At 38.7% G+C, this 25577-nt stretch overlaps 1 protein-coding gene across 2 annotated transcripts in view; it reads left to right on the forward strand.

The window, feature by feature from the left end:
• Nucleotides 1-20811, forward strand: part of JMJD1C (jumonji domain containing 1C) — a 369992-nt gene extending 349181 nt beyond the window's left edge. For both annotated transcript variants that reach the window (XM_050803014.1, XM_050803015.1), the window contains 8 exons: nt 1604-1772; nt 2334-2424; nt 3291-3421; nt 4454-4576; nt 9973-10112; nt 11651-11827; nt 19482-19613; nt 19903-20811. In XM_050803014.1, coding sequence (XP_050658971.1) covers nt 1604-1772; nt 2334-2424; nt 3291-3421; nt 4454-4576; nt 9973-10112; nt 11651-11827; nt 19482-19613; nt 19903-19992 — 1053 coding nt within the window. In that variant the 3' untranslated portion in view covers nt 19993-20811. The remainder of the gene's footprint in view (nt 1-1603; nt 1773-2333; nt 2425-3290; nt 3422-4453; nt 4577-9972; nt 10113-11650; nt 11828-19481; nt 19614-19902) is intronic.
• The last annotated feature ends 4766 nt before the right edge of the window (nt 20812-25577 follow it).

The raw sequence follows: 25577 nt of genomic DNA on the forward strand, positions 1-25577 counted from the left end.
ATATTATTGAATAGGTACTAGGCACTAGGAATTAATGCATGAATTGCCAGCAAGTTAACTAATACCTGGACCTCTTTTTATCTTTTTTTTTTTTTTTTTGAGACGGAGTTCTCGCTCTGTCACCCAGGCTGGAGCGCAGTGGCGCGGTCTCTGCTCACTGCAAGCTCTGCCTCCCGGGTTCACGCCATTCTCCTGCCTCAGCCTCCCGAGTAGCTGGGACTACAGGCGCCCGCCACCTCGCCCGGCTAATTTTTTTGTATTTTTAGTAGAGAGGGGGTTTTACTGTGTTAACCAGAATGGTCTCGATCTCCTGACCTCGCGATCTACCCACCTCAGCCTCCCAAAGTGCTGGGATTATAGGCGTGAGCCACCACGCCTGGCCGGACCTCTTTTTAAAGTTGTATATATTGTTGGCTCATTGAAAAAATGTTTAATGGAACATTCATCCATGTAATAAACCAGAATTTAGGATTTTTTTCTTTTTTAAGATGTCTTTTGTATCCTTAAAAAAAAAAAAAAAAATCTAGCTAGAAATTATTCTGCTTTTGTGGTTCCTAAATTTTAATTATCTTAACTATCTTATTATTTAATTATCTTAATTAGTTTAAGAATACTAATAATCACTTAGATTTTTTTTTTTTTTTTTTTTTGGGAGACGGAGTCTTGCTCTGTCGCCCAGGCTGGAGTGCAGTGGCCGGATCTCAGCTCACTGCAAGCTCCGCCTCCTGGGTTCACGCCATTCTCCTGCCTCAGCCTCCCAAGTAGCTGGGACTACAGGCGCCCACCACCTCGCCCGGCTAATTTTTTGTATTTTTTAGTAGAGACAGGGTTTCACCATGTTAGCCAGCATGGTCTCGATCTCCTGACCTCGTGATCCGCCCATCTCGGCCTCCCAAAGTGCTGGGATTACAGGCTTGAGCTACCGCGCCCGGCCCACTTAGATTTTTTGTTTGTTTGTTTCTGGAGACAGGGTTTTACTGTGTCACTTAGGCAGGACACAAACTCGGGCTCAAGCAATCCTCCCACCTCAGCCTTGGGAACTGGGACTACAAGAATGCATTGCCACACCCAGCCTAGTAAATATCATTTTTCAGAAACTTTTAAGTCATAGCTTACTGTGTTCTCTGTATTCCAGAATTCTGCTTCATTAGAATACAGGAATTTGTTTAAAACCTGAGAATAATATATCAGATGTTCTTAGATATGTTTTTATATATCATTTATTGTTGTTTTAGAAGCTGCAAATCTTCCATTACTGGTTTCTGCATTATTAGAAAGCTGTTAGGGAATTTGGGTGGAGAGGACATGTACCCCCCGCCACCAAGTGTAAGAAAGCTTTGAGGGGATTTGAATTTATGTAATTTCAAAGGAGACACTCACTCTCAGAGAATCACTCATTAGGCTTGAAATTTAATAGTTTCAGTTACTGAACAGGCTGAGGTGGAAGGATTGCTTGAGCCCAAAGGGTTACAGTCAGGTGTGATGAGGCCGCTGCTCTCCAACCTGAATAGGAGAGCAAGACTCTGTCTCAAAAAAAAACAAAAACAAAACACAAAGTCTATGTATCTTTTAACTGTTATTTATTTATCTATTTATTTATAAGCCTGCAGTGGTTTCTGGTGTGCATAAGAAAATGAACATTAGCCTATGGAAGGCGGAATCAATTAGTCTTGATTTTGGAGACCACCAAGCTGATCTCCTGAACTGCAAAGATAGCATCATTTCAAATGCCAATGTTAAGGAATTCTGGGATGGTTTTGAAGAAGTTTCAAGTATGTGCGTTTTTATTTTACTATTTTCTCCATCATACTCCTTCAAAATGATAAATTCCAAATGTAACTTAACAGATTTTAAGTCTTTGAAACATCTGTTTTACGTTGTTGTCTAATAAAAAGAAACAAGTAATTGGAAACAAAATACTGGGTCCCAATCCCTGTCTCTACCACTAATTTCCTTTGACTTTAAAGATGCCGTTTATACTGTTTTACTTACAGAGAAATGTTTGACAGTTCCATAAGCTTGTGAAAATTGAATTATTTATGTAAAACTCTTTGAAAATTAAAAGTGTAAATGTAAGATTGTAATGTTACCAAGATTTTTAAAAACAATTTTTGAGATATTACAAGTGGGTAATTTAATGAATTCTGTTTATGTAAAAAAGGAATAAAGGTTTTAATACTACATAAGTACATAAGTCAATAAGCAAGCATTTATTAAGCATGTAATGTGCAACAATCAAATCATTCATTCATTTACATTTCTTTCTCTCCAAATGTTAATAAAGATAAAAAGGCAGAAATTACCCTTTTAGTAATTAACTGCATTCTTTATAGAACGGCAGAAAAACAAAAGTGGAGAAACAGTTGTTTTAAAATTGAAAGACTGGCCTTCAGGAGAAGACTTCAAGACTATGATGCCAGCAAGGTTTGAAACTTTTCATTTTGACTCGACTTTTTGAGATCAAGCTGAGACTATCCCCAGAGATAGAATAAGTAACTGTAAATGTGACCTGTAGACTTTTTCTTCCTCAATTAAAAATAAATAACTTGAGGCTGAGTGTCATATAGTGGCTCACACCTATAATCCTAGCTCTTTGGGAGGCCAAGGCGAGGGGATCGCTTGAGTCCAAGACTTGGAGACCAGTCTGGCCAATATGACAAAACCCCATCTCTACGAAAAAATACAAAAATTAGCCAAGCATGGTGGCAGGCATCTGTAGTCCCAGCTACTCGCGAGGCTTAAGTGAGAGGATCACTTGAGCCGCGGGGGTGGGGGCTGCAGTGAGCTGAGATCATGCCACTGAACTCCAGCCTGGGTGACAGAGTGAGACCCTGTCTGACTGATTGATTGATTGATAGCAAAACTGAGTTGGTAGCCTCAGCATTTGATTGATTGATTGATTGATAGCAAAACTGAGTTGGTAGCCTCAGCAGTGGGGAAGTCTTTATGTTAGGGCAGTGAAGGAAAGAATGTTCACGTTAAAGAGGCTGGGCGCAGTGGCTCACGCCTGTAATCCCAACATTTTGGGAGGCCAAGGCGGGCAACAAGAGTGAAACTCTGTCTCAAAAAAAAAAAAAACACAGCACCCTGTTTAGGACCTCCCTTCTATTACAGCTTTTAATGGTTAGAGAGGCAGAATTGCTATTTTAGTCAGTATCACTTGAGTCAAGGAAAATTGTTACTTGTCTTATGGAAAGGTAGTCTGGTGTTTTGAACAACTTGAAAATTATGTATGTGAAAAGACTTATCAATGCAGATCTTTATAAGAAGGCAATGTTGTTATTCTTCAGATACGAAGATCTTTTAAAAAGTCTGCCATTGCCGGAATATTGTAATCCAGAAGGAAAATTCAATTTGGCTTCTCATTTGCCAGGATTTTTTGTACGTCCTGATCTAGGACCCAGGTTGTGCAGTGCTTATGGTAGGTATATATTCACATTTCTCCTATGTAGGAATTATATTGGATTTTTAAAAATTTTTGTTCAGGCCAGGCACAGTGGCTTACGCCTGTAATCCCAGCACTTTGGGAGGCTAAGGCAGGTGAATCACGAGGTCGGGAGATCGAGACCATCCTGGTCAACATGGTGAAACCCTGTCTCTACTAAAAATACAAAAATTAACCAGGCATGGTGGCGTGTGCCTATGGTCCCAGCTACTCAGGAGGCTGAGGCAGGAGAATTGTTTGAACCTAGGAGGCATGAAGGTTCAAGTGAGCTGAGATTGCGCTACTGCACTCCGGCCTGGGCGACAGAGCAAGACTCCATCTCAAAAAAAAAAAAAAAAATTTCTGTTCAAGGATGGGCGTGGTGTCTCATGCCTGTAAATCCCAGCACTTTGGGAGGTCAAGGTGGGTGGATCATGAGGTCAAGAGAATGAGATCACCCTGGCCAACATGGTGAAACCCCATCTCTACTAAAAATAGAAAAATTAGCTGGGTGTGGTGGCGTGCATCTGTAGTCCCAGCTACTCGGGAGGCTGAGGCAGGAGAATTGCTTGAACTTGGGAGGCGGAGGTTGCAGTGAGTCGAGATCGTGCCACTGCACTGCACTCCAGCCTGGCAATAGAGCGAGACTCCTTCTCAAAAAAAGATTTTCTGTTCGTACAAATTGTCTAATGATTTTTAGTTTTTACTAAATCTGTTCTTTTAATCCATCCTTTTTTCTATTAAGCAACATTTTAGGAATTAACAGCCAAAATATAGTTAAGTACCTGCTAATTGATTTTTTATTAATTTGATTTTTAACCATAGTACATTTTATTATAATAGAAATGTAATTATTGAAATAATAGGGTGTTTTATAGATTGTGGCTTTTGGAACAGGTTTTTGTAATAAGGAAACTAAAATTCAAATTATAGTTAAATTATGCAGATAGAGCTAATTTGGAGGGATATCTGATTATACTATTATATATATAAAGTATTTTGTCAAGTAAAATTTTGTTTTATACACAGGTGTAGTTGCTGCTAAAGATCATGATATAGGAACAACAAATCTCCATATTGAAGTTTCTGATGTTGTAAATATTCTAGTCTATGTTGGCATAGCAAAAGGAAATGGCATTCTCTCAAAAGCAGGTAACTTAAAGAATAAGTAGTCTTTGAAATAACAGTTGAATAATCACATTCACTAGTATCGTCCAGAATATCAGCTTCTGAGTTAACAGTGAAGATTTCAAAAAGAATTGCAATGGATGTAGGGGCATTTTAGCCCTTACTACTTGAAGATTGAATAATTTTCCTATTTTTTTTTTTATCTAAGTGAAATTTTAATTTTAAAAGTGAATATTTTAACTTCTTTTCTATCATTAAGTATTGTGTTGATGAAAATACACTGTGAAGCTCACTTGTAAACATTTATTGAGGACGGGCGCAGTGTCTCATGCCTGTAATCCCAGTACTTTGGGAGGCCGAGGCGGGTGAATCACCAGAGGTCAGGAGTTCGAGACCAGCCTGACCAACATGCTGAAACCCCATCTCTACTAAAAATACAAAATTAGCTGGGCATGGTGGTGCATGCCTGTAATCTCAGCTGCTCGGGATGCTGAGGCAGGAGAATTGCTTGAACCCAGGAGGTGGAGGTGGCTGTGAGCTGAGATCGTGCCATTGTACTCCAGCCTGGGCAACAAGAGCAAAACTCCATCTCCAAAAAAAAACAAAAAACAAACCAACAAGAAAACATTTATTGAAGCATAGAAACTAAGTCCTAGGGTTCTAAAGATGATTAAAATATGGTTTGTGGCTCATTCTTTTTCCCCTCCAGTAAAAAGAGGAAGAAGGGGGTCTTTTAAGTGGAAGTAACCTCTTTCTATCCAGTACATAGGTTTTCATTTCTGTCCCCTGAATTTCTTTTTGAAATCATGCTCTGTCAGTTATTCCCTTCTTTATAAAGACATAGATACAATCTTAGGCCCTTAACATTTTCTTCTTCATTGGCTTTTTCTCTGTACAATAAAAGCAAAGTCTAATTATTTTTTCTTTCTCGAAAGAAAGCCTCCTTTAAACCTTTCCATCCTATTGCTTCTACCTCATAAGAAATATTTTACCATCTCTGTCACTTTCCTTTTACATTTCACTTCATTGCAGTCTTATCCCATACTGGTCTGAAATTACTATTGCTACTGCTGTCACTCACACATATTTGGATAATTCAGTGTATCTTTCTGGTTCATTTATTACTAACCCTTGTCTATAATAAATGGCACCGTTAATCACAACCTCTTTGAATATAGTCTTCTGCTTCTGTGATGCCACTTCTGATTCTGACACCTTATGGAATTGGAGACTTCTTTGGGGTTTCAGATGTTCTCTACCTTTTCTACTTCACATGCACTTTCTGTGAAATTCTGTGGATGACATCCAGCTATGAAATAGATCATCAATTTTATATCTGGATCCCAGAATGGATCTATAGCTTAATGGCTAGGTGCTGGGGACATAGGATTCATTATAGTATTCACTCTACTTTTGTATACATTTGACAATTTTATAATACACAACCTAAAATACATCAAAACTGTAGAAACTCATTTTTACATTATGCTACTCAGCTTTTTAAGTGACACTATTGACTATAATAGGTTACCACTCCCATCCCCCAGAGATTTGAGAGTCAGTGGGTACACTTGAGTTATAGTCTGAGCGCTGCCACAGAAATGTGACCTGTGGTTCAGATTATTTATCCTTTCTAATCCTGTGATGCCATGGAGTTATATCCTTTGTATCTCATTATAGTTTGTTCAGATCTTGCCCTGTAGCACTTAGAAATTACAATATAGAAGTTAACCTGCTTTCCTCCATTACTATTCATTCATGTCCTTAAAAGCTAGAACTTTCTTCCTCATCTTGATTTATGCATATCCCCCAGTGTCTGTTTCTAGCATATTTCTTTTGAGAAAATTTCAGGAGAATGTCAACATTTTAAATAATCTTTGGCTCTCTTTCTTTATCTAAAAAGTTTTTGTCACTTTTTATAGGTGGTCACAAACAACGTTTTAGGGTTATAATAATGTTTCAAACACATTGAAAAATACTTAAAAGATCATGCTTTTTTCCTCCATCTGTCATGTGTCTCTTACCTCCATGTCTTCCTGGCAAACTCCTGTGTTCATTCTTTCAAATGTAACTCAGATTATCATTCACCCTAGAAGTCTTCATTAAAGAAAGTAAACTTACTCTACTCTAGCCAGTCGTTCTCTTTCTTATGATGCCGCCCCTGCCTCATGTACTTTTAATTTGCAGAGCAATAAAATTTAAAGGAAGAAAGTCAGAAAACCAATTCAAAGTTTCCAGCTTTTAATTTTGTTAAGAAAACAGATTTTAAAAACATCAACTGTCATTTTTTAAAGAGAACATTTTAAACTCTCTCTACAAGAAAAAATACACCAAGCGCAGTGGCTCATGCCTGTAATCCCAGCACTTTGGGAGGCCAAGGCGGGTGAATCACTTGAGGTCAGGAGTTTGAGACCAGCTAGCCAACATGGTGAAACCCAGTCTCTACTAAAAATACAAAAATTAGCTGGGCGTGGTGGTGTATGCCTGTAATCCTAGTTACTTGGGAGGCTGAGGCAGGAGAATTGCTTGAACCTGGGAGGTGAAAGTGGCAGTGAGCCAAGATCGTGCCATTCCACTCCAGCCTGGATGACACAGCAAAACTCCATCTCAAAAAAACAAAAAAGAGAAAGAAATCAGAGTAAAGGATGATTTTTTTATGATCAACTTTTTACATTGCCCTTAATTATTATTATTATTTTTTTTTTAACACCACGACTGGGAAAAAACTTGGTCACAGATAACACTGGAGGACTTAACCTCTCTCTGTACCCTTTGTACTGATATGATTGCACTTACCACAATGTGATGTTTATTTGTCTAGATTTATTAGGACCCTCTTTAACTCCATGAGCTCTTGAATGGATCTTTCTTAATTGTAATCCCCAACTTCCTAGGACAGTGCCTGGCACATAGTAAACACTTACTAAATGTTTCAATTAAGAAGTGCTTGCAGCTGGCCAGGTGCAGTGGCTCACACCTGTAATCCCAGCACTTTGGGAGGCTGAGGTGGGTGGATCACCTGAGGTCAGGAGTTTGAGACCAGCCTGACCAACATATAGTGAAACCCCATCTGTAGTAAAAAAATACAAAAATTATCTGGGCATGGTGGAGCATTCCTGTAGTCCCAGCTACTTGGGAAGCTGAGGCAGGAGAATCGCTTGAAGCCAGGAGGCGGAGGTTGCAGTGAGCTGAGATCGTGCCACTGCGCCCCAGCACTCCAGCCTGGGCGACAGAGTGAGATTCTGTCTCAAAAAAAAAAAAAAAAAAAAAAAAAAAAATGCTTGTAGCTAAGTTTGAATGTAAAAAAGACATTACTGTCACAAAAATTAGGAAACATCTGATGTATACTTTGTAGCAGGTAACAGCTTTCTTTAAAAAGTTTTATGCAAGTGATAACGTGGTTTTGACTGAGTTGTTTTGCTCAAGATAATGGCTTCTAGTTCCATCCATGTTGCTGCAAAAGACATGATTTTTCTTTTTCTTTTTTCTTTTTTAAAGACAGGGTCTCCTTGCTCTGTTGCCCAGGCTGGAGTACAGTGGCACAGTCTCAGCTCACTGCAGCTTCAACCTCCTGGACTCAAAAGATCCTCCCACCTCAGCCACCAGAGTAGCTGGGACTACAGGCAGGTGCCACCATGCCTGGCTAATTTTTTTATTTTTTTGTAAAGACGGGTTTTACTGTGTTGCTCAGGCTGGTCTCAGACTCCTGGACTCAAGTGATCCACTCATCTCGACCTCCCAAAATGCTGGAGTTACAAATGTGAGCCACCTACCCAGCAATGATTTCATTTTTATGGCTAAATAGTATACCACTGTGTATATACATCACATTTTCTTTCTTTCTTTCTTTTTTTTTTTTTTTTTTGAGATGGAGTTTTGCTCTTGTTGCCCAGGCTGGAGTGCAGTGGCATGATCTTGGCTCAGTGCAACCTCCACCTCCCGGGTTCAAGCGATTCTCCTTCCTCAGCCTCACGAGTAGCTGGGATTACAGGCATGCGCCACCACACCCAGCTAATTTTGTATTTTTAGTAGAGATGGGGTTTCTTCATGTTGGTCAGGCTTGTCTCGAACTCCTGACCTCAGGTGATCCACCTGCCTCAGCCTCCCAAAGTGCTGGGATTACAGGTGTGAGCTACCACGCCCGGCCACACATTTTCTTTATCCAGTCATCCGTGGATGGACACTTAGGTTGATTCCTTATCCTGATAGACATTGGAGACTCAGAGGAGGGTGGGTAAGAGGGGTGGGTGATGAGAAATTACTTAGTAGATACAATGTGCATTACTCAGGTGATGATAACTAAAAACCAAGACATCACCACTAGGCAATATATCCATGTAACAGAATTGCAGTTGTACCCCTTAAATTTATACAAAATTTTTAAAAAGAACATTTATTTAAATGTTCACTGTCATGAACTCAGTTTTTTAAAAAGGACCTTCCTGTGATCCTACACTTAGAGACAACCAGTTACTGTTTCTGTTTATATACTTCTGAAGTTTTTTCTGTACATACATATATGTGTAGGGATTTTAGTTTGTCAACATTTTAGAAGGATGGCTTGATTTTCCTCAAAACCACAACTTTATTCATGAAACATTTCCATTTGATTATAGATTAACCATTATCAAATATGAGAGCCCCTCAAAATTAATCGGAATACATTTTGCTCTGCCATTCATTAGTAATGGTAATGAGTAAAACCTTTCACCTCATGGAACCCTTTTACTCAGGTATAAAATAGAGGTTATCCCTTATTCTTAAGTAGGCATAGGAGCCAACTAATAAATAGTGACCATAAAAGACCTTTGTAAGTTAGGAAATGCTATGAGTACAAGTCATTGTTAGGACCACCCCTTCGGACAGGGAAGGAAGGTGGTTAAATTTTACATAGTAGCTCTTAGGTTTTCTGTCTCCTGCTTTTTGGTTCACAGAAAACAAACTGGGAAAATCACTATTGCTTTGTACCCACTTATCTATTCTTGTAGTCCTAAAAGTTATGAACATATAACTGTGTTTGACTGCTTTTTAAGAGTACTGATCTGGCCAGGCACAGTGTCTCATGCCTGTAATCCTAGCGCTTTGGGAGGCTGAAGCGGGTGGGTTGCCTGAGCTCAGGAATTCAAGACCAGCTGGGCAACACGGGGAAACCCTGCCTCTACTAAAATACAAAACATTAGTCGGGTGTGACGGCGTGCACCTGTAGTCCCAGCTACGTGAGAGGCTGAGGCAGGAGAATTGCTTGAACCTAGGAAGCGGAAGCTGCAGTGAGCCAAGATCACTGCACTCCAGCCTGGGTGAACAAAAAGAAAAGTACTGATCCTAGTCAGGCACTCTGCTGCTCTGACAGATCAACTTGAGGAGACTTGGCTTTCTAGTAGTCTCTGCCAACAGTTTGAAAATATGTTCCTTTGTTTCAGGAATTCTCAAGAAATTTGAGGAGGAAGATTTGGATGACATTTTAAGGAAAAGATTGAAGGACTCAAGTGAAATACCTGGTGCTCTGTGGCATATTTATGCTGGGAAAGATGTTGACAAAATAAGGGAATTTCTTCAAAAGGTATAAGTTAGTTTGCAAATAATATCTCTTCCGCTCGAGCAAGGACTTATTCATTGTTAGCGTACCTTCACTTGGCATTCAGCAATATAAGATCATTACATAATTTTTACTTCAAAGTAGATGGGTTTTTTTGTTGAAAGTCAAAGCCCTCGGCCGGGCGCGGTGGCTTAAGCCTGTAATCCCAGCACTTTGGGAGGCCGAGACGGGCGGATCATGAGGTCAGGAGATCGAGACCATCCTGGCTAACACGGTGAAACCCCGTCTCTACTAAAAATACAAGAAAATTAGCCGGGCGAGGTGGCGGGCGCCTGTAGTCCCAGCTACTCGGGAGGCTGAGGCAGGAGAATGGCGTGAACCCGGGGGAGCGGAGCTTGCAGTGAGCTGAGATCGTGCCACTGCACTCCAGCCTGGGGCACAGAGCAAGACTCCGCGTCAAAAAAAAAAAAAAAAAAAAGTCAAAGCCCTCTTTCTCTTGTTCCTGTTTGAAAGCCTGTTTCATTTTGGGGGTTTTGAATGATTTGTTCCCAGTTGGTAGTGTTCCTCCATTCCCTGTTAATAAAAGACTAATCTGTTGATGAGCCAGATATTAGTTGGGTGGCGAAAAGTAGCTATCCGGAGTTGCAGGATGTAAAAACAAATATTTCATGGAAACATCTAAAGAAGGTAGGATCTTTATTTTCTTTGAATCTGATAGATATTTTTGGCTGCTGACCTAGGGAATGATTCTACTCTATCACATCTGATACTATGATACTTACTGAATAGATTCAAATTTTGAGTAATCATACTTTGCCTGTAGTTGTCATATACTCTGAAAGAAATGTATGTATCAACCTGAAGTAATAGGTTCAAACCCTTTGCTCAGGTACTTTTTAAACTTCGTAATTATGGAGATTTCCTTTAAGAAATCTTCAGTGCTGATACATCATCTTTCTGAAAGGATATAAGTTCTGTCTGTGATCAATGTGAAGTAAAAGAGTTATAGCCTTGTTTGTACCATCTTATCCCTGAATACCTACCTGTATTTTAATCTGAAGTATGATAATTTGTGTCTTCTAAAGCAGATTATTTAACAGATGAAAAAGTCCCTTGAAATTGATTTTTCAAGCACTAGAAGGTTAGCCATGTAAAGGTATTTATACTTACCTTAAAAAAGGATCAATAAATGTTTATGAAATCCATACATATGAGTGGTTTGGCTTTTGGTAAAAAAAACAACTACCCTGTTCCTCATCTATGTGCTATACTTTTGAAACAATTGTAAGGAAGGAAACCAGATAGATGGAAACTTCATAGTGGAAGGAGGCAGGAAGTAGTACTAACTATTAACAGCATTTCAGTGTTGCTGTATTGTTTTATATTCTTTGGCTTTCCAAATTATTGCAGAATGTTATTTTTTAACTGAAGAAGCTCATTCAGTTGTTCCATTGATTCTGAGAACAAAAGACTTGTTATTACAAATAAAACTGAAATTTAACTGAACAGGATTTACCATTTCCTTACTTAAATTGGGGTGTCTATTTTAATTCATATTTCAGATTTCAAAAGAACAAGGCCTTGAAGTTCTACCAGAACATGATCCAATACGTGATCAAAGTTGGTATGTGAATAAAAAGCTCCGTCAAAGGCTGCTTGAAGAGTATGGAGTCAGAACCTGTACTCTTATTCAGTTCCTTGGTGATGCTATTGTTTTGCCAGCAGGAGCACTTCATCAGGTATATACAAACTTATTTCTAGTATATCTTTTACTGACTGAAAGAACTAGTTTTGAAAAAAAAAATTGCTCTTAGTATAGATATAAATAGAAGACACAAATAAGAGAATTACCTGCACCAGTCTGCCTTTATTAAAATGACATCCCAGTACTTGCAGAAATCTGACATAATTACCTTAAGATTTTAAATTGTTTTAACATGAGCCAGATTTCTATTTGTATACTGTCTCTGATTTAATAGATTGAAATCTGATTTTTAAGCCCTCCTAGTGACATATATACCTCTGAATAGTGAGTCTTAAAAGCATGGGGGGACACAGTATACAGACTTTTTTATCAGGCTTTAAGCGTACCTCCTGCCTCTCTTCAGCATGATAGCATAGCAGGGGCCTGTCTAAAGAAAGATGGTATGTAATTTATGTAACTTAATCCACAAAATACAAAAACTAAAATAAATACCTAATTTAAAATACCTAATTTTTCCAACACCAGGAAAAATGGCATAGAATAGATGGGGTGGTTATGGAGGATGGGATTAAAAGTACACAGTGGATTCCTATAGGTGGAATGGGGCTACTACCGCCCAGGTTAGCCCTTATATTAACAAGGTGTACCAGGGAAACCAGAAAAAACTCAAAAAACTGCTTTTCCTCAAGAGTTGGTTCTCTCCCTTTTCCACTGCTAAGTAATTGAGATGTAGCTGATGTATATTAGTTTACCAAGGAAATTTTCTCACATTTTATATAAGTATAGTCATTGACTGTTTAGCATTTATGACACTATTCCATACAAATACTATTTAGCTTTTAGGATGTATCAGATTCAGGGTCAGATTTATCATTATTAGATCTCAAATGGTATTTATGATACAGTAGTAAAAAACAAATGTCATAATAAATGTACCTTTTTCTCTATGATAACTTCCTGGAAAAAAAATGTATTTACGTTAAGTGGTTATATTTTCCCATGGACTTATGATTATTTCGGAGATGTCGTATTATTTATGATTCATGTTTAACCTGTACACCCTATACACCATTTCTTTGACTGCTAGCCTCTTAGCAGAAAACAGCTAATCTGTATTCAAATGTAAATGCCCTCAAAAGAAGAGCCTATTTAAGAGACTAGTATTATAAATCTTTTGGTACATAGGAATAATCCTTTGATAATACGAAGTAGATTCCCTTGAAGATCTTTATTCACATATTCAGTTTATCCAATGTCAGTTTTTATAAAGTTAACCTAGGTAGTCATTTTTATAAATTGAGACATAATTTGCATATAGTAAAATATACCTTATTTAATGTATAATTCTGTGAGTTTCAACAAATGCATAGTTAGGTAACAACATAATCAAAATATAGAACAATTCCATCACTCCGAAAAAATTCCCTCTTGCACTTTTTTTTTTTTTTTTGAGACAGAGTCTTCTTGTTGTTGCTCAGGCTGGAGTGCAGTGGTGCGATCTTGGCTCACTGCAACTTCTGCTTTCCGGGTTCAAGCAATTCTCCTGCCTCAGCCTCCTGAGTAGCTGCGATTACAGGCATGCACCACCACGCCTGGCTAATTTTGTATTTTCAGTAGAGATGGGGTTTTTCCTTGTTGGTCAGGCTGGTCTCAAACTCCAGACCTCAGGTGATCTGCTTGCCTCAGCCTCCCAAAGTGCTGGGATTGCAGGCGTGAGCCACCATGCCCGGCCTCCTCTTGCACTTTTATAGTCAACCTCTTCCCACCCAAAGTTCCTGCAACTAACTTGCTTTTTTGTCCCTATAGTTCTTTTATGAGTATGCCATACATTTGGAATCACACAGTATGTACCCTTTAAGTCTGGTTTTTCTTAATGTATTTGAGATGCATCCCTATTGTTGTGTTTATCAGTTGATTCTTTTTTTATTGCTGGGTAGTTGTATGAATATTTTTTTCATTTTTTAAATCTGTACATTCACTGGCTGAAGTACATTTGGGTTGTTTCCACTTTGGGGCAATCATAGATAAAGCTATCATAAACATTCATATACATGGTTTTATGTGAACATAGATTTTTATTTCTATTAAGTAAATACTGAATGGTGGGATTGCCTGGTGATACTATAATGTATGATTAAATTTAAGAAACTGCCAGACTGTTCTCTAAATCGGTTGTTCCATTTTCATTTCCCAGTGCAGGGTTATGTGAGTTTCATTTCCTCTGCTTCCTCGCTAGTGCTTGTTACTGTCAGTTTTGTTTTTAGACCATTCTAATAAGTGTACAGTGGTGTCTCATGGTGGTTTTACTTTGCACTTTCTTAATGACTAAACATTGGGCATCTTTTTATATCTTGATTTGCCATCTGTATATCTACTTTGGTTAAATATGTACTCAAATATTTTGTCTATTTAGCTGCTTTTTTTCTGAGTTTTGAGTGTTTCTTGCCAATTTCTGATAAGTCTTTTATCTGATAATGTATTTTACAAATACATTTTCCTTTCCTGTAGCTTCTCTTTTCAAAGAGCATTTTTTTTCATTTTTCCATTTTTTTAAAGGATAGTATCTTGCTTTGTTGCCCAGATTAGAGTGCAGTGGCACAGTCATAGCTCACTGTAATCCCAAACTCCTGGGTTCAAGTGATGCCTCCACCACAGCCTCCTGAGTAGGTGGTACTGTAGATGTACACCACCATGCCCAGCTGATTTTTAAAATTTTTTACGGAGATGGGGTCTTGCTATGTTGCTCAGGCTGGTCTCGAACTCCTAGTCTCAGGCAATCCTCCTGCCTTGGCTTCCCAAAGTTTTGGGATTATAGGCATGAGCCAGCCCACCTGGCTGGTTTTTTCATTTTGATGAGGTCCAGTTGATCAATTTCTCTTTTATGGATGATATTTTCATAGCATCTACAAAATTGTTGCTTAGCCCAAGATCACTAAGATTTTCTCCTCATTTTCTTCTAGAACCATTATAGTTTGAGGTCTTACATTTGGGTATGAAATTTAGTTCATCTTTGTATGTAGTGTATAGTATGGATCGAGGTTCAATTTTTTGCATATGGGCATTTGGCTGTTACAGTACTATTTGTTGAAAATGCTACTTTTTAATGTTTTTCTTTTGAAAATATAATACATAAATAGAAAAATTCAAAAGTATAAAACGTTCACAGTGAAAATTCAGTATCTCACATTTTCCCCCAGTTCCTTTTATCCAGATGCAATCATTGTTACCCCAAAGAGATTTCATGCTTATACTTGTCTCCCTGCTGCTACTTTTTTGGGAAGAGTGGTCTTTTAGTAGGCTCAAAGTGACCTTGTTAAAAGTTAGGTTAGTTTACATATCCACTTTCCCCTCTGTCTCACTGCCTTCATCTCATATGGCTCTCCTAGTTCCTCTCTAGCCATCCTGCCCTCTTTGCTACTTCCACACACACCAAGTATGTTTCCTCTCCAGGGCTTTTGTGCTTGTTAAGCTTTTTTGCTTGGAATCGTTTTTCTCTCAGGTATCTGTAAGACTTGCTTCTTCGCAATTTTTTAGACTTCATTCAAATTTCACCTTCTTGGTGAGGTCTAGTTTAAAGCTGTAAATTGTGTCCCCCAACTTTCTGTCACCTTTTCCTGCTTTATTTTCCTCCATTTGAGTTGTCACCTTAAAACATGCTTTACAATTTACTCAGTTTGCTCATTGTCTTTTAACCCCCACTAGAACGTAAGCATGATGAAGAGATTTATCTTTTCCATTGCTCTCTTCCCATGCCTAGAATAATGTATTTAATGTTTGTATTATTAATAAGTCTCTATTCTGAAGGCCTGAAAATATGTTCTCAATAACAACATGTTTTTGCACAAGGGTAGATGAAAACAAATTTATGGCTTTCTATAATTTATATATATTGGGCTTTTTGTAAAACATATAAATGTTTACTTCTTCCTATATGTGCTTTCTCTGGCTACTTCCAAAAGTTTACTTAGGTTAGAACCCACTTTATGACTATACACATTTTCTTTGAGATAGTTAGAAAATTCACATAGATTATAGAAATACAATTTCATCTATAAAAAATGTTATATCTAAATACACCAAGGCAGCATATATTACCTAGACTGACAAATTATATTCTGAGCTCTGCCACTAAATTGCTGAGTGATCCAAAACAAGATCTAACTTCTTTGCTACATATTTTGGCACAGAAATTGCCAGCTATATAAAAGGGAATTGCCACCTTTCCTCTCCTATGTGTGTAATGACAACAACACAGCTCTTTATACTCTGTTGAAAGGATGTTGTCCATAATTCACAATTGGTGGCAATGCAATTTTAAGAGAAAATAAGTAATAAGTGTTTACAATATTAACCTATGTTTGAGATGCATTATTACTTACAGCCTGTTTAGGTCTTAGAAGTTCTGAAAACTGTTCATGACTTCACTTCCAGTAGGCTGTAGGTGGCCCCCAGAATAATCAGACTCTAAATCAGTGTTCTGACACTTTAGCATATGTTAGAATTTCATGGAGGGCTTGATAAAGCAGATTGCTGTACCCCACTACCAGAGTTTCTGATTTCAGTGGGTCTGGGAAGAGACCTGAAACTATAGATTTGTAACAAGTTTCCAGGAAATGCTGATTTTATTGTCCAGGGACCACACTTTGGAAACCACACAAATGGGAATCTCATGCAAACCCAAGGCACCTATCAAAAAATTTTCAACCAAGTGATTCTGCATGACAGGGGCCAACAGTGATAGGGAAGAAACAAGATTCTGTTCTTTGGCCTGTCAACAATGACCATTGCCAGAGCCAAATTGAGAGAAGAGTGGGCTGTCTGTTCAAGGAAGCTGAGGGGTATAATCTTAGCAAGCTGAGGGAAAGCAGCATAGCCACAGTCCTCTTTATGTGCTAAGAACTATTCTAGAATGGGAGACTTACAAATCTTCTCTTGGTAACTGGGACTCAGTCTGTGAAACTCCTGTACATCCCTCCACAGAGCAATGACACTGACCTCCAGGATTCTGTAGTATTCTGAGGTTTAGAGTGGCCTTTACTTAAAAACAGCAACCGTTTTTTGTTTTTTTTTTTTTTTTAAGTTAACACATAATCTTTAGTAAACTTTGCCCAAAAATACTGAGTTTAATTGATTGTGTTTGGTTATTTATCATGAGTTTAGAAAATTTTAAAGTTGTAATTCTCTGTATTCATATGACCAAAAGGACTTCTTGGCAAAATCTTTCCACACTAAGTTCTCACAAATAACTGAGTAAATAGCAATCACAGTGTCAATAATCCTACTGTAAATACAAATTATATTTTCTTAACATTACCTATTTATAATTATAACTGATGCTTTTAGGCAAGTATGAATAAGACAATGTCAAGGAAGTGAAATATAAATGACTCAAATGTGACAAAGAAAAGGGATAATCAAAATGAGAAGTTGAGTTGTGTTCTGCTTTAAAACTGAACCTGGGCTCTTCAAAGTAACCCTCAAGCCTTTATGCAAAATATATCAGGTAGGGGTCATTAGGAAACCTAATAGCATCTTGTAAGCACTAATAAAGGTTACTGTTCTAAAAGTCATTTTAAAACAACCATAAGCTGGCAAAGACTGACAGAATGAACTTTTTCAGAACTCTGGAATCTAATCGAAAACTTATACAGCAACCAAGAGACTGCTAATGAAGAAAAGGGCAGCTGATTTTTGGCATTTAAGGAAATCTCTTGTTAGGTCACTGGCTGACCAGTGAGATAGTGGAACAGAGACTTCAGTGACCACACCCAACAAGGAATACTGCCTTTGCAAAAACAGTTTGGAAAGTCACTAAACAAGTGGATGACTGCAGCCCTCAGGAATCAACAACAGCAAACTGAGGCAGGGAGAGATTATGATTACACATTGTAATGTTCAGATGCCCAGTTTTCAGTAAAAAGGTACAAGGCATACACAGAAAGAGGAAAGTATGGCCCATTCAGAGGGAGAAAATAAATTGGCAAAAACCTTCCCCGGGAAGCCCAGACATTGGACTTACTAGACAACTGTCTTAAATATGCTCAAAGAGCTAACAGAAACCAGGAAAATGATGGATGAACAAAGTGAGAATATCAATAAAGAGAAATTGTATTTAAAAAGAACCAAGTATACATTTTGGAGCTACAAATGATTTTAGGACATGCTACAGCTAGATATACCAAAAGGTTCTTTCATGCTAAAACTTTGGAAAGACTCTCCTTAAGTTCAGATAAATGAAAGATATAAGGAGAGAGGGCATTTGGAGACTGTGTATGCTGGTATGAGAGTTAATAAGCAGGACTGTAAAGCATCTGTTAAGACAAGACACCGCAGGAGTTGGGCTCCTGTTGACTTGCCATTTATTGGCTGATTTGTCTTGGGACAGGCGCTGAACATCTCATCCATAGTTTCCTGCTCTGTGAAATAGAGCATCTGTTCTACAGACACATTATGAAGAGCCAGTGAGACTGTACAGAAATGCTGAAAATGTGAGGCATCCACTATATTCATCCTCCAGAGGAACCAACAGCCTAATGATTAAAGAAAGAGAATGTTTACTTTACTATGCTACCAAGTTATCAATAGAGGCACAGTGCTTGAGTTAAAGAACTCTGCAGACTTCAGCAGCTGTTCAGGTGGTCATTATGCCCAGAGGAGGAATTCTAGCCCCTCTGGAATTCCATCACCCTATCATCAATTAGATTTTTTTTCCCACAGTCTCCATTTCCCACTTACTATCTCCTTCATCTCACTCCTCCCAATTAAATTTATTTTGCATACTTAAAATTAGAATAACTTTAAATGCTTAGTTTTTCAATTATTTCTCCTTTCCCAGGAATTTTTGTGACATTTTTTAATATCAAGAGAAGACAATCTACAAACACCACAAATCCCAGATTGGATCAGCTTGGGCCTTCCTTTCTTGTTTTACTGGCATTAATAGAAAGCAGCTCTATAGTCAAGTGCAAAGTCAGTTTGTAAATGCTGAGCAAATAACAGATAAGACTATTGACTGGCTTCTTGGGAAAACTGTTTAGTCAGGAGAGAGAACACTGTTGAAAAACTGTTGTACTGATGTCACCGGTGGTTGAAGGGATATCTTTAATTGGCTAATTTGAAAGAAAGTCACAAAAGAAAGGCACGAATAACCAAAATCCTGGGATATTTCTGAAACTCAGTCGAGGTCATTAGATCTGTCTGGAACTACATTTTCCAGTCCAGTTCCTAACAAAGTTTCATTTCCTTTTCTTTATTCTCTGATGTAAGAGTTAACAGTGAAATGACCAAAATCCTGAAAGCCAATGGAGCAACAATAAACATACTCAGATAGATTGCCTCATAAATTCTTTCAAGTTAGTTTTTAAAAGTAACACATTTTTTAAAAGTCCACCTTGGCAAAATTGATAATTTAATATCTGGTTATCAGCCTCTCCAAAGGATTCCTGGAAAAGTTATTTTCTTTTTATCATTTAAAAATATTCCATTTACAAAGTCACTTTACATGAAGCTTTTCAGTGACATAACTTTCTCATAAAATGTGGTCTTCTGCTTTAAAATCCATTTGATGTTTTGGAGAAAGTAAATTCTCCAGCAGAATTGTCTCTTGTGTTTATTGGTTTTCAATAACTCGGGTTTTCTTTGCTCCACCTCCTAAAACTTATATTTCACTCTTTTTCTTTTGGGGATAGGTTCAGAATTTTCACAGCTGTATTCAGGTAACTGAAGATTTTGTGTCTCCAGAACATCTTGTGGAGTCATTTCATTTAACACAGGAACTGAGACTTTTGAAGGAAGAAATCAATTATGATGATAAACTACAGGTAAGAGTTAGGTGTTCTAGGTCCTGTTCTGCAGGCTTTTTATATTCAGAAATATACATGTAGAACAGCTTAGGCAGTCATTGCCTAGTTGGTCACATTAGGGTGACAAAGATTAACACCACCATGTATTTAATTGTATGATTTATAGTGTCCCTTTTGGCTTAACATTTTTCTTATATTTGGCTTTCCTAGGCCCCTATTAAAATAGTTTTTTTTGTAAAATCTGGAAGTTTTCATTTTTTAATTTCTGTCCAACTGAAGTGATTAGAAATATCAACATCTCTTTCAGGTTAAAAATATTTTGTATCATGCCGTCAAAGAAATGGTGAGAGCCTTGAAGATACATGAGGATGAAGTAGAGGATATGGAAGAAAATTAAGTGTGATCCAGTTTGATATGTTTAGGTCATTGAACTGGGATTACTTAACCTTGAATGATGATATGTATGCACACTGACTTACGCTTCATAAAACCATCAGTGCCAAGAAATTCTCTTTGTAGTAATTACTTGTTACTGACACTGCAGCAGTATAGCCTATGTCACAGCTCCTGTGATTCAATGTTAGCTATAAAACAGAATTTTAAAAGCAGCACTATATAGCTGTTTTGTATTATAGTGTATATGATGTTTGTGAAAATGCCAGATTTAAAATGATGTATTTATTTTTGGTAAAAAATAAAAAATTCTATGCTATATTGTTGATCAAGTGTAAATGTGACCTTGTACAGTTTACTAAAATTACTGATATTTTTCACTACATTGAGACAGTTACTGTGAGAATAGGACACAAACACCAGCTATTGCCTGCATCTGGGAAATTGCTGAATCGCACAGCAGTCATGTCATAATCAGAAAATTACTGCCAAATAATTGTAAAATTTGTAAAGTATAAAGTATATAAAGTAGATACTAAATACAGACACTTCAATATTTTGTTGAAGCTATTGACTGTACAATTAAACATTTTCAAAAGGTGTAATTTATTTAAAATTGTCTCATTTTGGTAAAATTTATGTGAACTTTTAAAGCTAAATATTAAACTTAATATGCTATGTAAATATATACATATATACATTTAATGATGTATTTTTTTAAAACATTGGCTTGCTTTTGTTAAAGTGCAAGTGTTACATATGGCTTTGTACATTAAAGTTGAAAGGGGTTTTACATTTTCCATTAAAAGGACTTTATCAAAAATTGACTTTTTCCAGAGTTCTCCCTGTGTGTGTTGACAAGCATACCACTGGGGGCAGAGAAGAGCCCGAAGTCAGTCATCCTGGGTATAAATATGAGTTCTGCCACTTACTGTATGACCTTAGCAAGCTGTTTTAATTTGAAGTCTTGGTTTTAATAGCTGGCTGCTATTGTCAGTTGGTTGCTTGAGGCTTATGTATTCGTAACCCTTTAGGTTGCTGGAAAGATGTAGGTCTCCACTGACACCTGCAGGATATTGAGAGGATAGCCTTTCCTTCTCATCTGAAAGCATTTAGCTTAAAAGAAGAAAGTGGGAGTCCAAGTTGTAACACCTTGCAAGTTGCTTATACTGTTTTTCCCTGTGTCACCATCATTTAGCTCCATGTAATCTGTTATGCCACCCTCCACTTCAGGCAAGGTTCAGCCAGGAATGTGAGCAATTACATTTCACATGGATTACCTACATGTGGCATTTCTCATTAATTACCTACACTCATCATGGGATGGATAATGACTACTTGGCTAGTAAGAAAAATTGGCCTGAGGAATATTTCAAATGATTTTGTGAACCTCCTTTGGTGAGCTTTTGACTTTCTTAAACACCATTTTTCCATATGTGCCTCAGCTGATAAAGTGGCTTCTTTTGCCTAATGCTTTCATATGTTCCATCTGATTTAATTTTGATACTAAGTGAAAGCCAAGGTGTTAGTTCTGGAGTAGAGCACCACCTGCTGGTCCCCTAAAGCCTGCCAGGATCCCACAGTCTGTGGTGATTGTTTTTCCTCAAAAGCTTTTGCTGCTTGCATGAGCCACCTTTTAACCACATTTACAACTTATTCTGAATAGCTGAAGCTAACAAAGATAAAGCCAGGCAATGTGGCTTCTTTCAGTGCAGACCCACCTTAATGAGTATTCTATCCATAGTCGGAAGAATATTCCGACATATTCATGTCTGAATTCCATGCTACTGACCTAATTCCTTGTAAACCTGGGGTGAAGGGAGAGGACCATAATGTTTACATCCTTAACGACATTTGTAGGCTTTTTGGAAGGCTGGGGAGTTCATTACTGATTACTCCCTAATTACTGGAGCAATTCCTCTGGCCTTTTTCTCTCCATCCTTTTGGTTGGGTCTGATGCTCCTCAGGATTATGTCTGAGTATGTCAGCTCCCTCCAGACAGTGGTATGGTGTTATCTTAAATGTGTAGAATAATTTGAGAAACAACAAAGAGCCTTTATAAAAGGAAAGTCGTGGTGAGTACCTTAGTTCTTTCCCATTCTAGTGTATAATGTTTTTTTGAGACAGTCTCGCTCTGTTGCCCAGGCTGGAGTACAGTGGTACAATCATAGCTCACTGTAGCCTTGAACTCCTGGGCTCAGGTGATTCTCCTGCCTCAGCCTCCCGAGTAGCTGGGACTACAGGCACACATCACTGTGCTCAGCTAATTTTTTGAGACTGAGTTTCACTCTGTCACCCAGGCTGGAGTTCAATGGTGTGATCTCGGCTCAATGCGACCTCCAGCTCCCGGGTTCAAGTGATTCTCCGGCCTCAGCCTCCCGAGTAGCTGGGACTACAGGCGTGTGCCACCACCTGGCTAATTTTTGTATTTTTCATAGAGATGGGGTTTCACTATGTTGGCCAGGCTGGTCTCGAACTCCTGACCTGATGATCCACCCGCCTCAGCCTCCCCAAAGTGCTGGGATTACAGGCGTGATTTTTAAATTTCTTATTTATTATTTTCTTATGTATTTTTTTTTTTTTTTTTAGTAGAGATGAGGTCTTATATTGCCAAGGCTGGTCTCTTATCTCCTGAGCTCAAGTGATCTTCCTACCTCAGCCTCCCAAAGTGCTGGAATTCAAAGTGTAAGCCACCACACCTGGCCCTAATTGATAATGTTTTTACCGGAATATGGATTTCTTTTCATGAATAATCAATACATGCATTCAAATGCATTTGTCTTCTGCCATGTGTCTGGGGACTGTAATACCCAGAAAAATCAGTGTCTGGTTTTCTGTCACTTCCCTTTTTGGTAGATAGGTTATGGATTTAGTAACATCCGGGTAAAACTAATAAGCTTCAGAAAAGTGCTGTTACACCTTTACTTTGCTCTGTGCGTATATACTATAGATCGATAGATTCAACGTGTTCTATTTCTAGATGCCAGCTTATCAATGATGCTCACAAATGAGATCAGCAGTCAGCCATGGGAGAGGAAAAAGTGATTTAGTTATTCTATATAATGGATTTTGTTTTGTTTTGTTTTTTTGAGATGGAGTTTGCTGTTGTCATCCAGGCTGGAGTGCAGTGGCACGATGTTGGCTTACTGCAACCTCCGTCTCCCGGGTTCAAGGGATTCTCCTACCTCAGCCTCCCAAGTAGCTGAATTACAGGCCCACGCCACCATGCCCAGCTAATTTTTGTGGTTTTAGTAGGAATAGGGTTTCACCATGTTGGCCAAGGCTGGTCTTGAACTCCTGACCTCAGGTGATCCGCCCACTTGGCCATCCACAGTGCTGGGATTACAAGTGTGAGCCACTGCGCCCAGCTAGTTATCATTCTGTATTCAATACGGTATTCAGTATGACTTGGGATAACAAGTTGGCCAAGACACAAGGTTATATATGCTGCCAGTCCTGTCACCAGGATGCAGACTCAGACATTTCCAACTGCAAAAGTTATGACATGGCCTAGTTATGCAATTATTATATAAACCTACATAGATATGCTTTGAAACAATATAAAAATGTAGCAAATGTTAGTAGTATGCGAAGTACTTTGGCTCGTCCTGGTTCTTTTAATGAAAAGTAATTGACTTTTAAATAACAATGAAATGTTGGCAGGCTCCAGGTCACTGGCTGCATGCCTTGTAAGTTAGTTCCCTTTCTTGGCTGCGGAGGTTTTCACAACTGGCTGTAGCTAAAACAGGATTGTCCTTTCTGTGTCTTGTCTGTGAAAAAGGCCTCAGCCCTGGGGCCAGTGGAGGGTATACCAAGGACATACATTGTACGGGGTGGGTCAAATGGACTCCACTTTGAGAGGAAGGGCATTATGAGTACAGAGGCCAACACTACCTCACCACCCCTTAGTCTTTGACCCAAATTTAACAGAGGATAAAAGATGTGGAGAGCTGGATGAGCAAACAAATACACTTTGGGAGACCAAGGAGGGTAAATCATGAGGCCAGAAGTTTGAGACCAGCCTGGCCAACATGGTGAAACCCCTTCTCTACTAAAAGTATAAAAATTAGCTGGGCCTGGTGGCACAGGCCTGTAGTCCCAGCTACTCTAGACCGAGGCACGAGAATTGCTTGAGTCTGGGAGGCAGAGGTTGCAGTGAGCTGAGACTGTGCCACTGCACTCAAGCCTGGGCGACAGAGCAAGACTTTCTCAAAAAAAAAAAAAAGAAAAGAAAAAAAATGAGAAGGAAGTGTAAGATCAGATGCGAACTGACTGCTTTTCCAAGAAGAGCCAGTGTGGTCCTCTGGCAGCATAGTAAGGATGGTAACTGACAGGTGGGGCTACTGTGGAATATGGAAACAACGGTTCAAGGTGGGTGATACAGGTTTGCTTTAGTAAGTGGAAGAAGTTCACGACAAAGACAGGGATCACTGTTCCCAGCCACACATGCCATGCCCTACATAAGTGTAAGATAGAACTATCTTGGGCCAGGTGTGGTGGCCCACGGCTATAATCCCAGCACTTTGGGAGACAGGCGGGTTGATCACCTGAGGTCAGGAGTTTGAGACCAGCCTGACCAACATGGTGAAACCCCGTCTCTACTAAAAATACAAAAATTAGCCGGGTGTGGTGGTACAGGCGTGTAATCCCAGCTACTCAAGAGGCTTAGGCAGAAGAATTGCTTGAACCCGGGAGGCGGAGGTTGCAGTGAGTCGAGATCGTGCCATTGCACTCCAGCCTAGGAGACAGAGCAAGACTGTCTCAAAACAAACAAACAAAAACCCTGTATTTACAACTTACTCAAAAGTGTTAGGCAGGCATTGGTGATATGATGGTTTAAAAAAAAAAAAGATGCTGAGGACTGGCCCATCTATGCTAAATAGTATATGACAGGTATATACAAAGTATTTGGAAAAGGTGTAATAAATTTTGCCTGGGGTTAGGGAAGGCTTCGGAAAGGTAGTATTTGCACAACCCTTCAAGTAACAAAAAGGACAGAGCAAATGTGTATATATTAGATCTCCGTTTGGCCTTTTTGCATAAACACATTCACTGAGACTTCTATACACTTTTCAAGAGTGATTTAGAAAGTCATTCACTCTTAATTTCTTGTTCTAGAAGGGCAGCAGGGAAGGAGCTGCATCTTGGAATAGCCTTTATAAGAGGTGAATGTCAATTAGACAAATTCCTATCATAGTTGTCTAGTAAACGACTACCAGGATGTCATAGGCAAGTCAATGTAGTCTCATCTCTCCCATTCTATAAAATATAATCACATTATTTTCACATTAAACATCTAGAAGATACTGTGGTAGCCTGAGGCGCTTTTCTTATCAGTGAACTTAGGCCGGGTGTGGTGGTTCATGCCCATAATCCCAGCACTTTGAGAGGCTGCGGCTGGCAGATTACTTGAGGTCAGGAGTTCGAGACCAGGCTGGCCAACATGTTGAAACCCCGTCTCTACTAAAAATACAAAAATTAGCTGGGTGTAGTTGTACATGCCTGTAATCCCAGCTACTTTGGAGTCTAAGGCAGAATAGCTTGAATAGCAAGAGATGGAGGTTGCAGTGAGCCAAGATCACACCACTG

The sequence above is a fragment of the Macaca thibetana genome, chromosome 9, assembly GCF_024542745.1.
Source record: "Macaca thibetana thibetana isolate TM-01 chromosome 9, ASM2454274v1, whole genome shotgun sequence".
NCBI lineage: Eukaryota > Metazoa > Chordata > Mammalia > Primates > Cercopithecidae > Macaca > Macaca thibetana.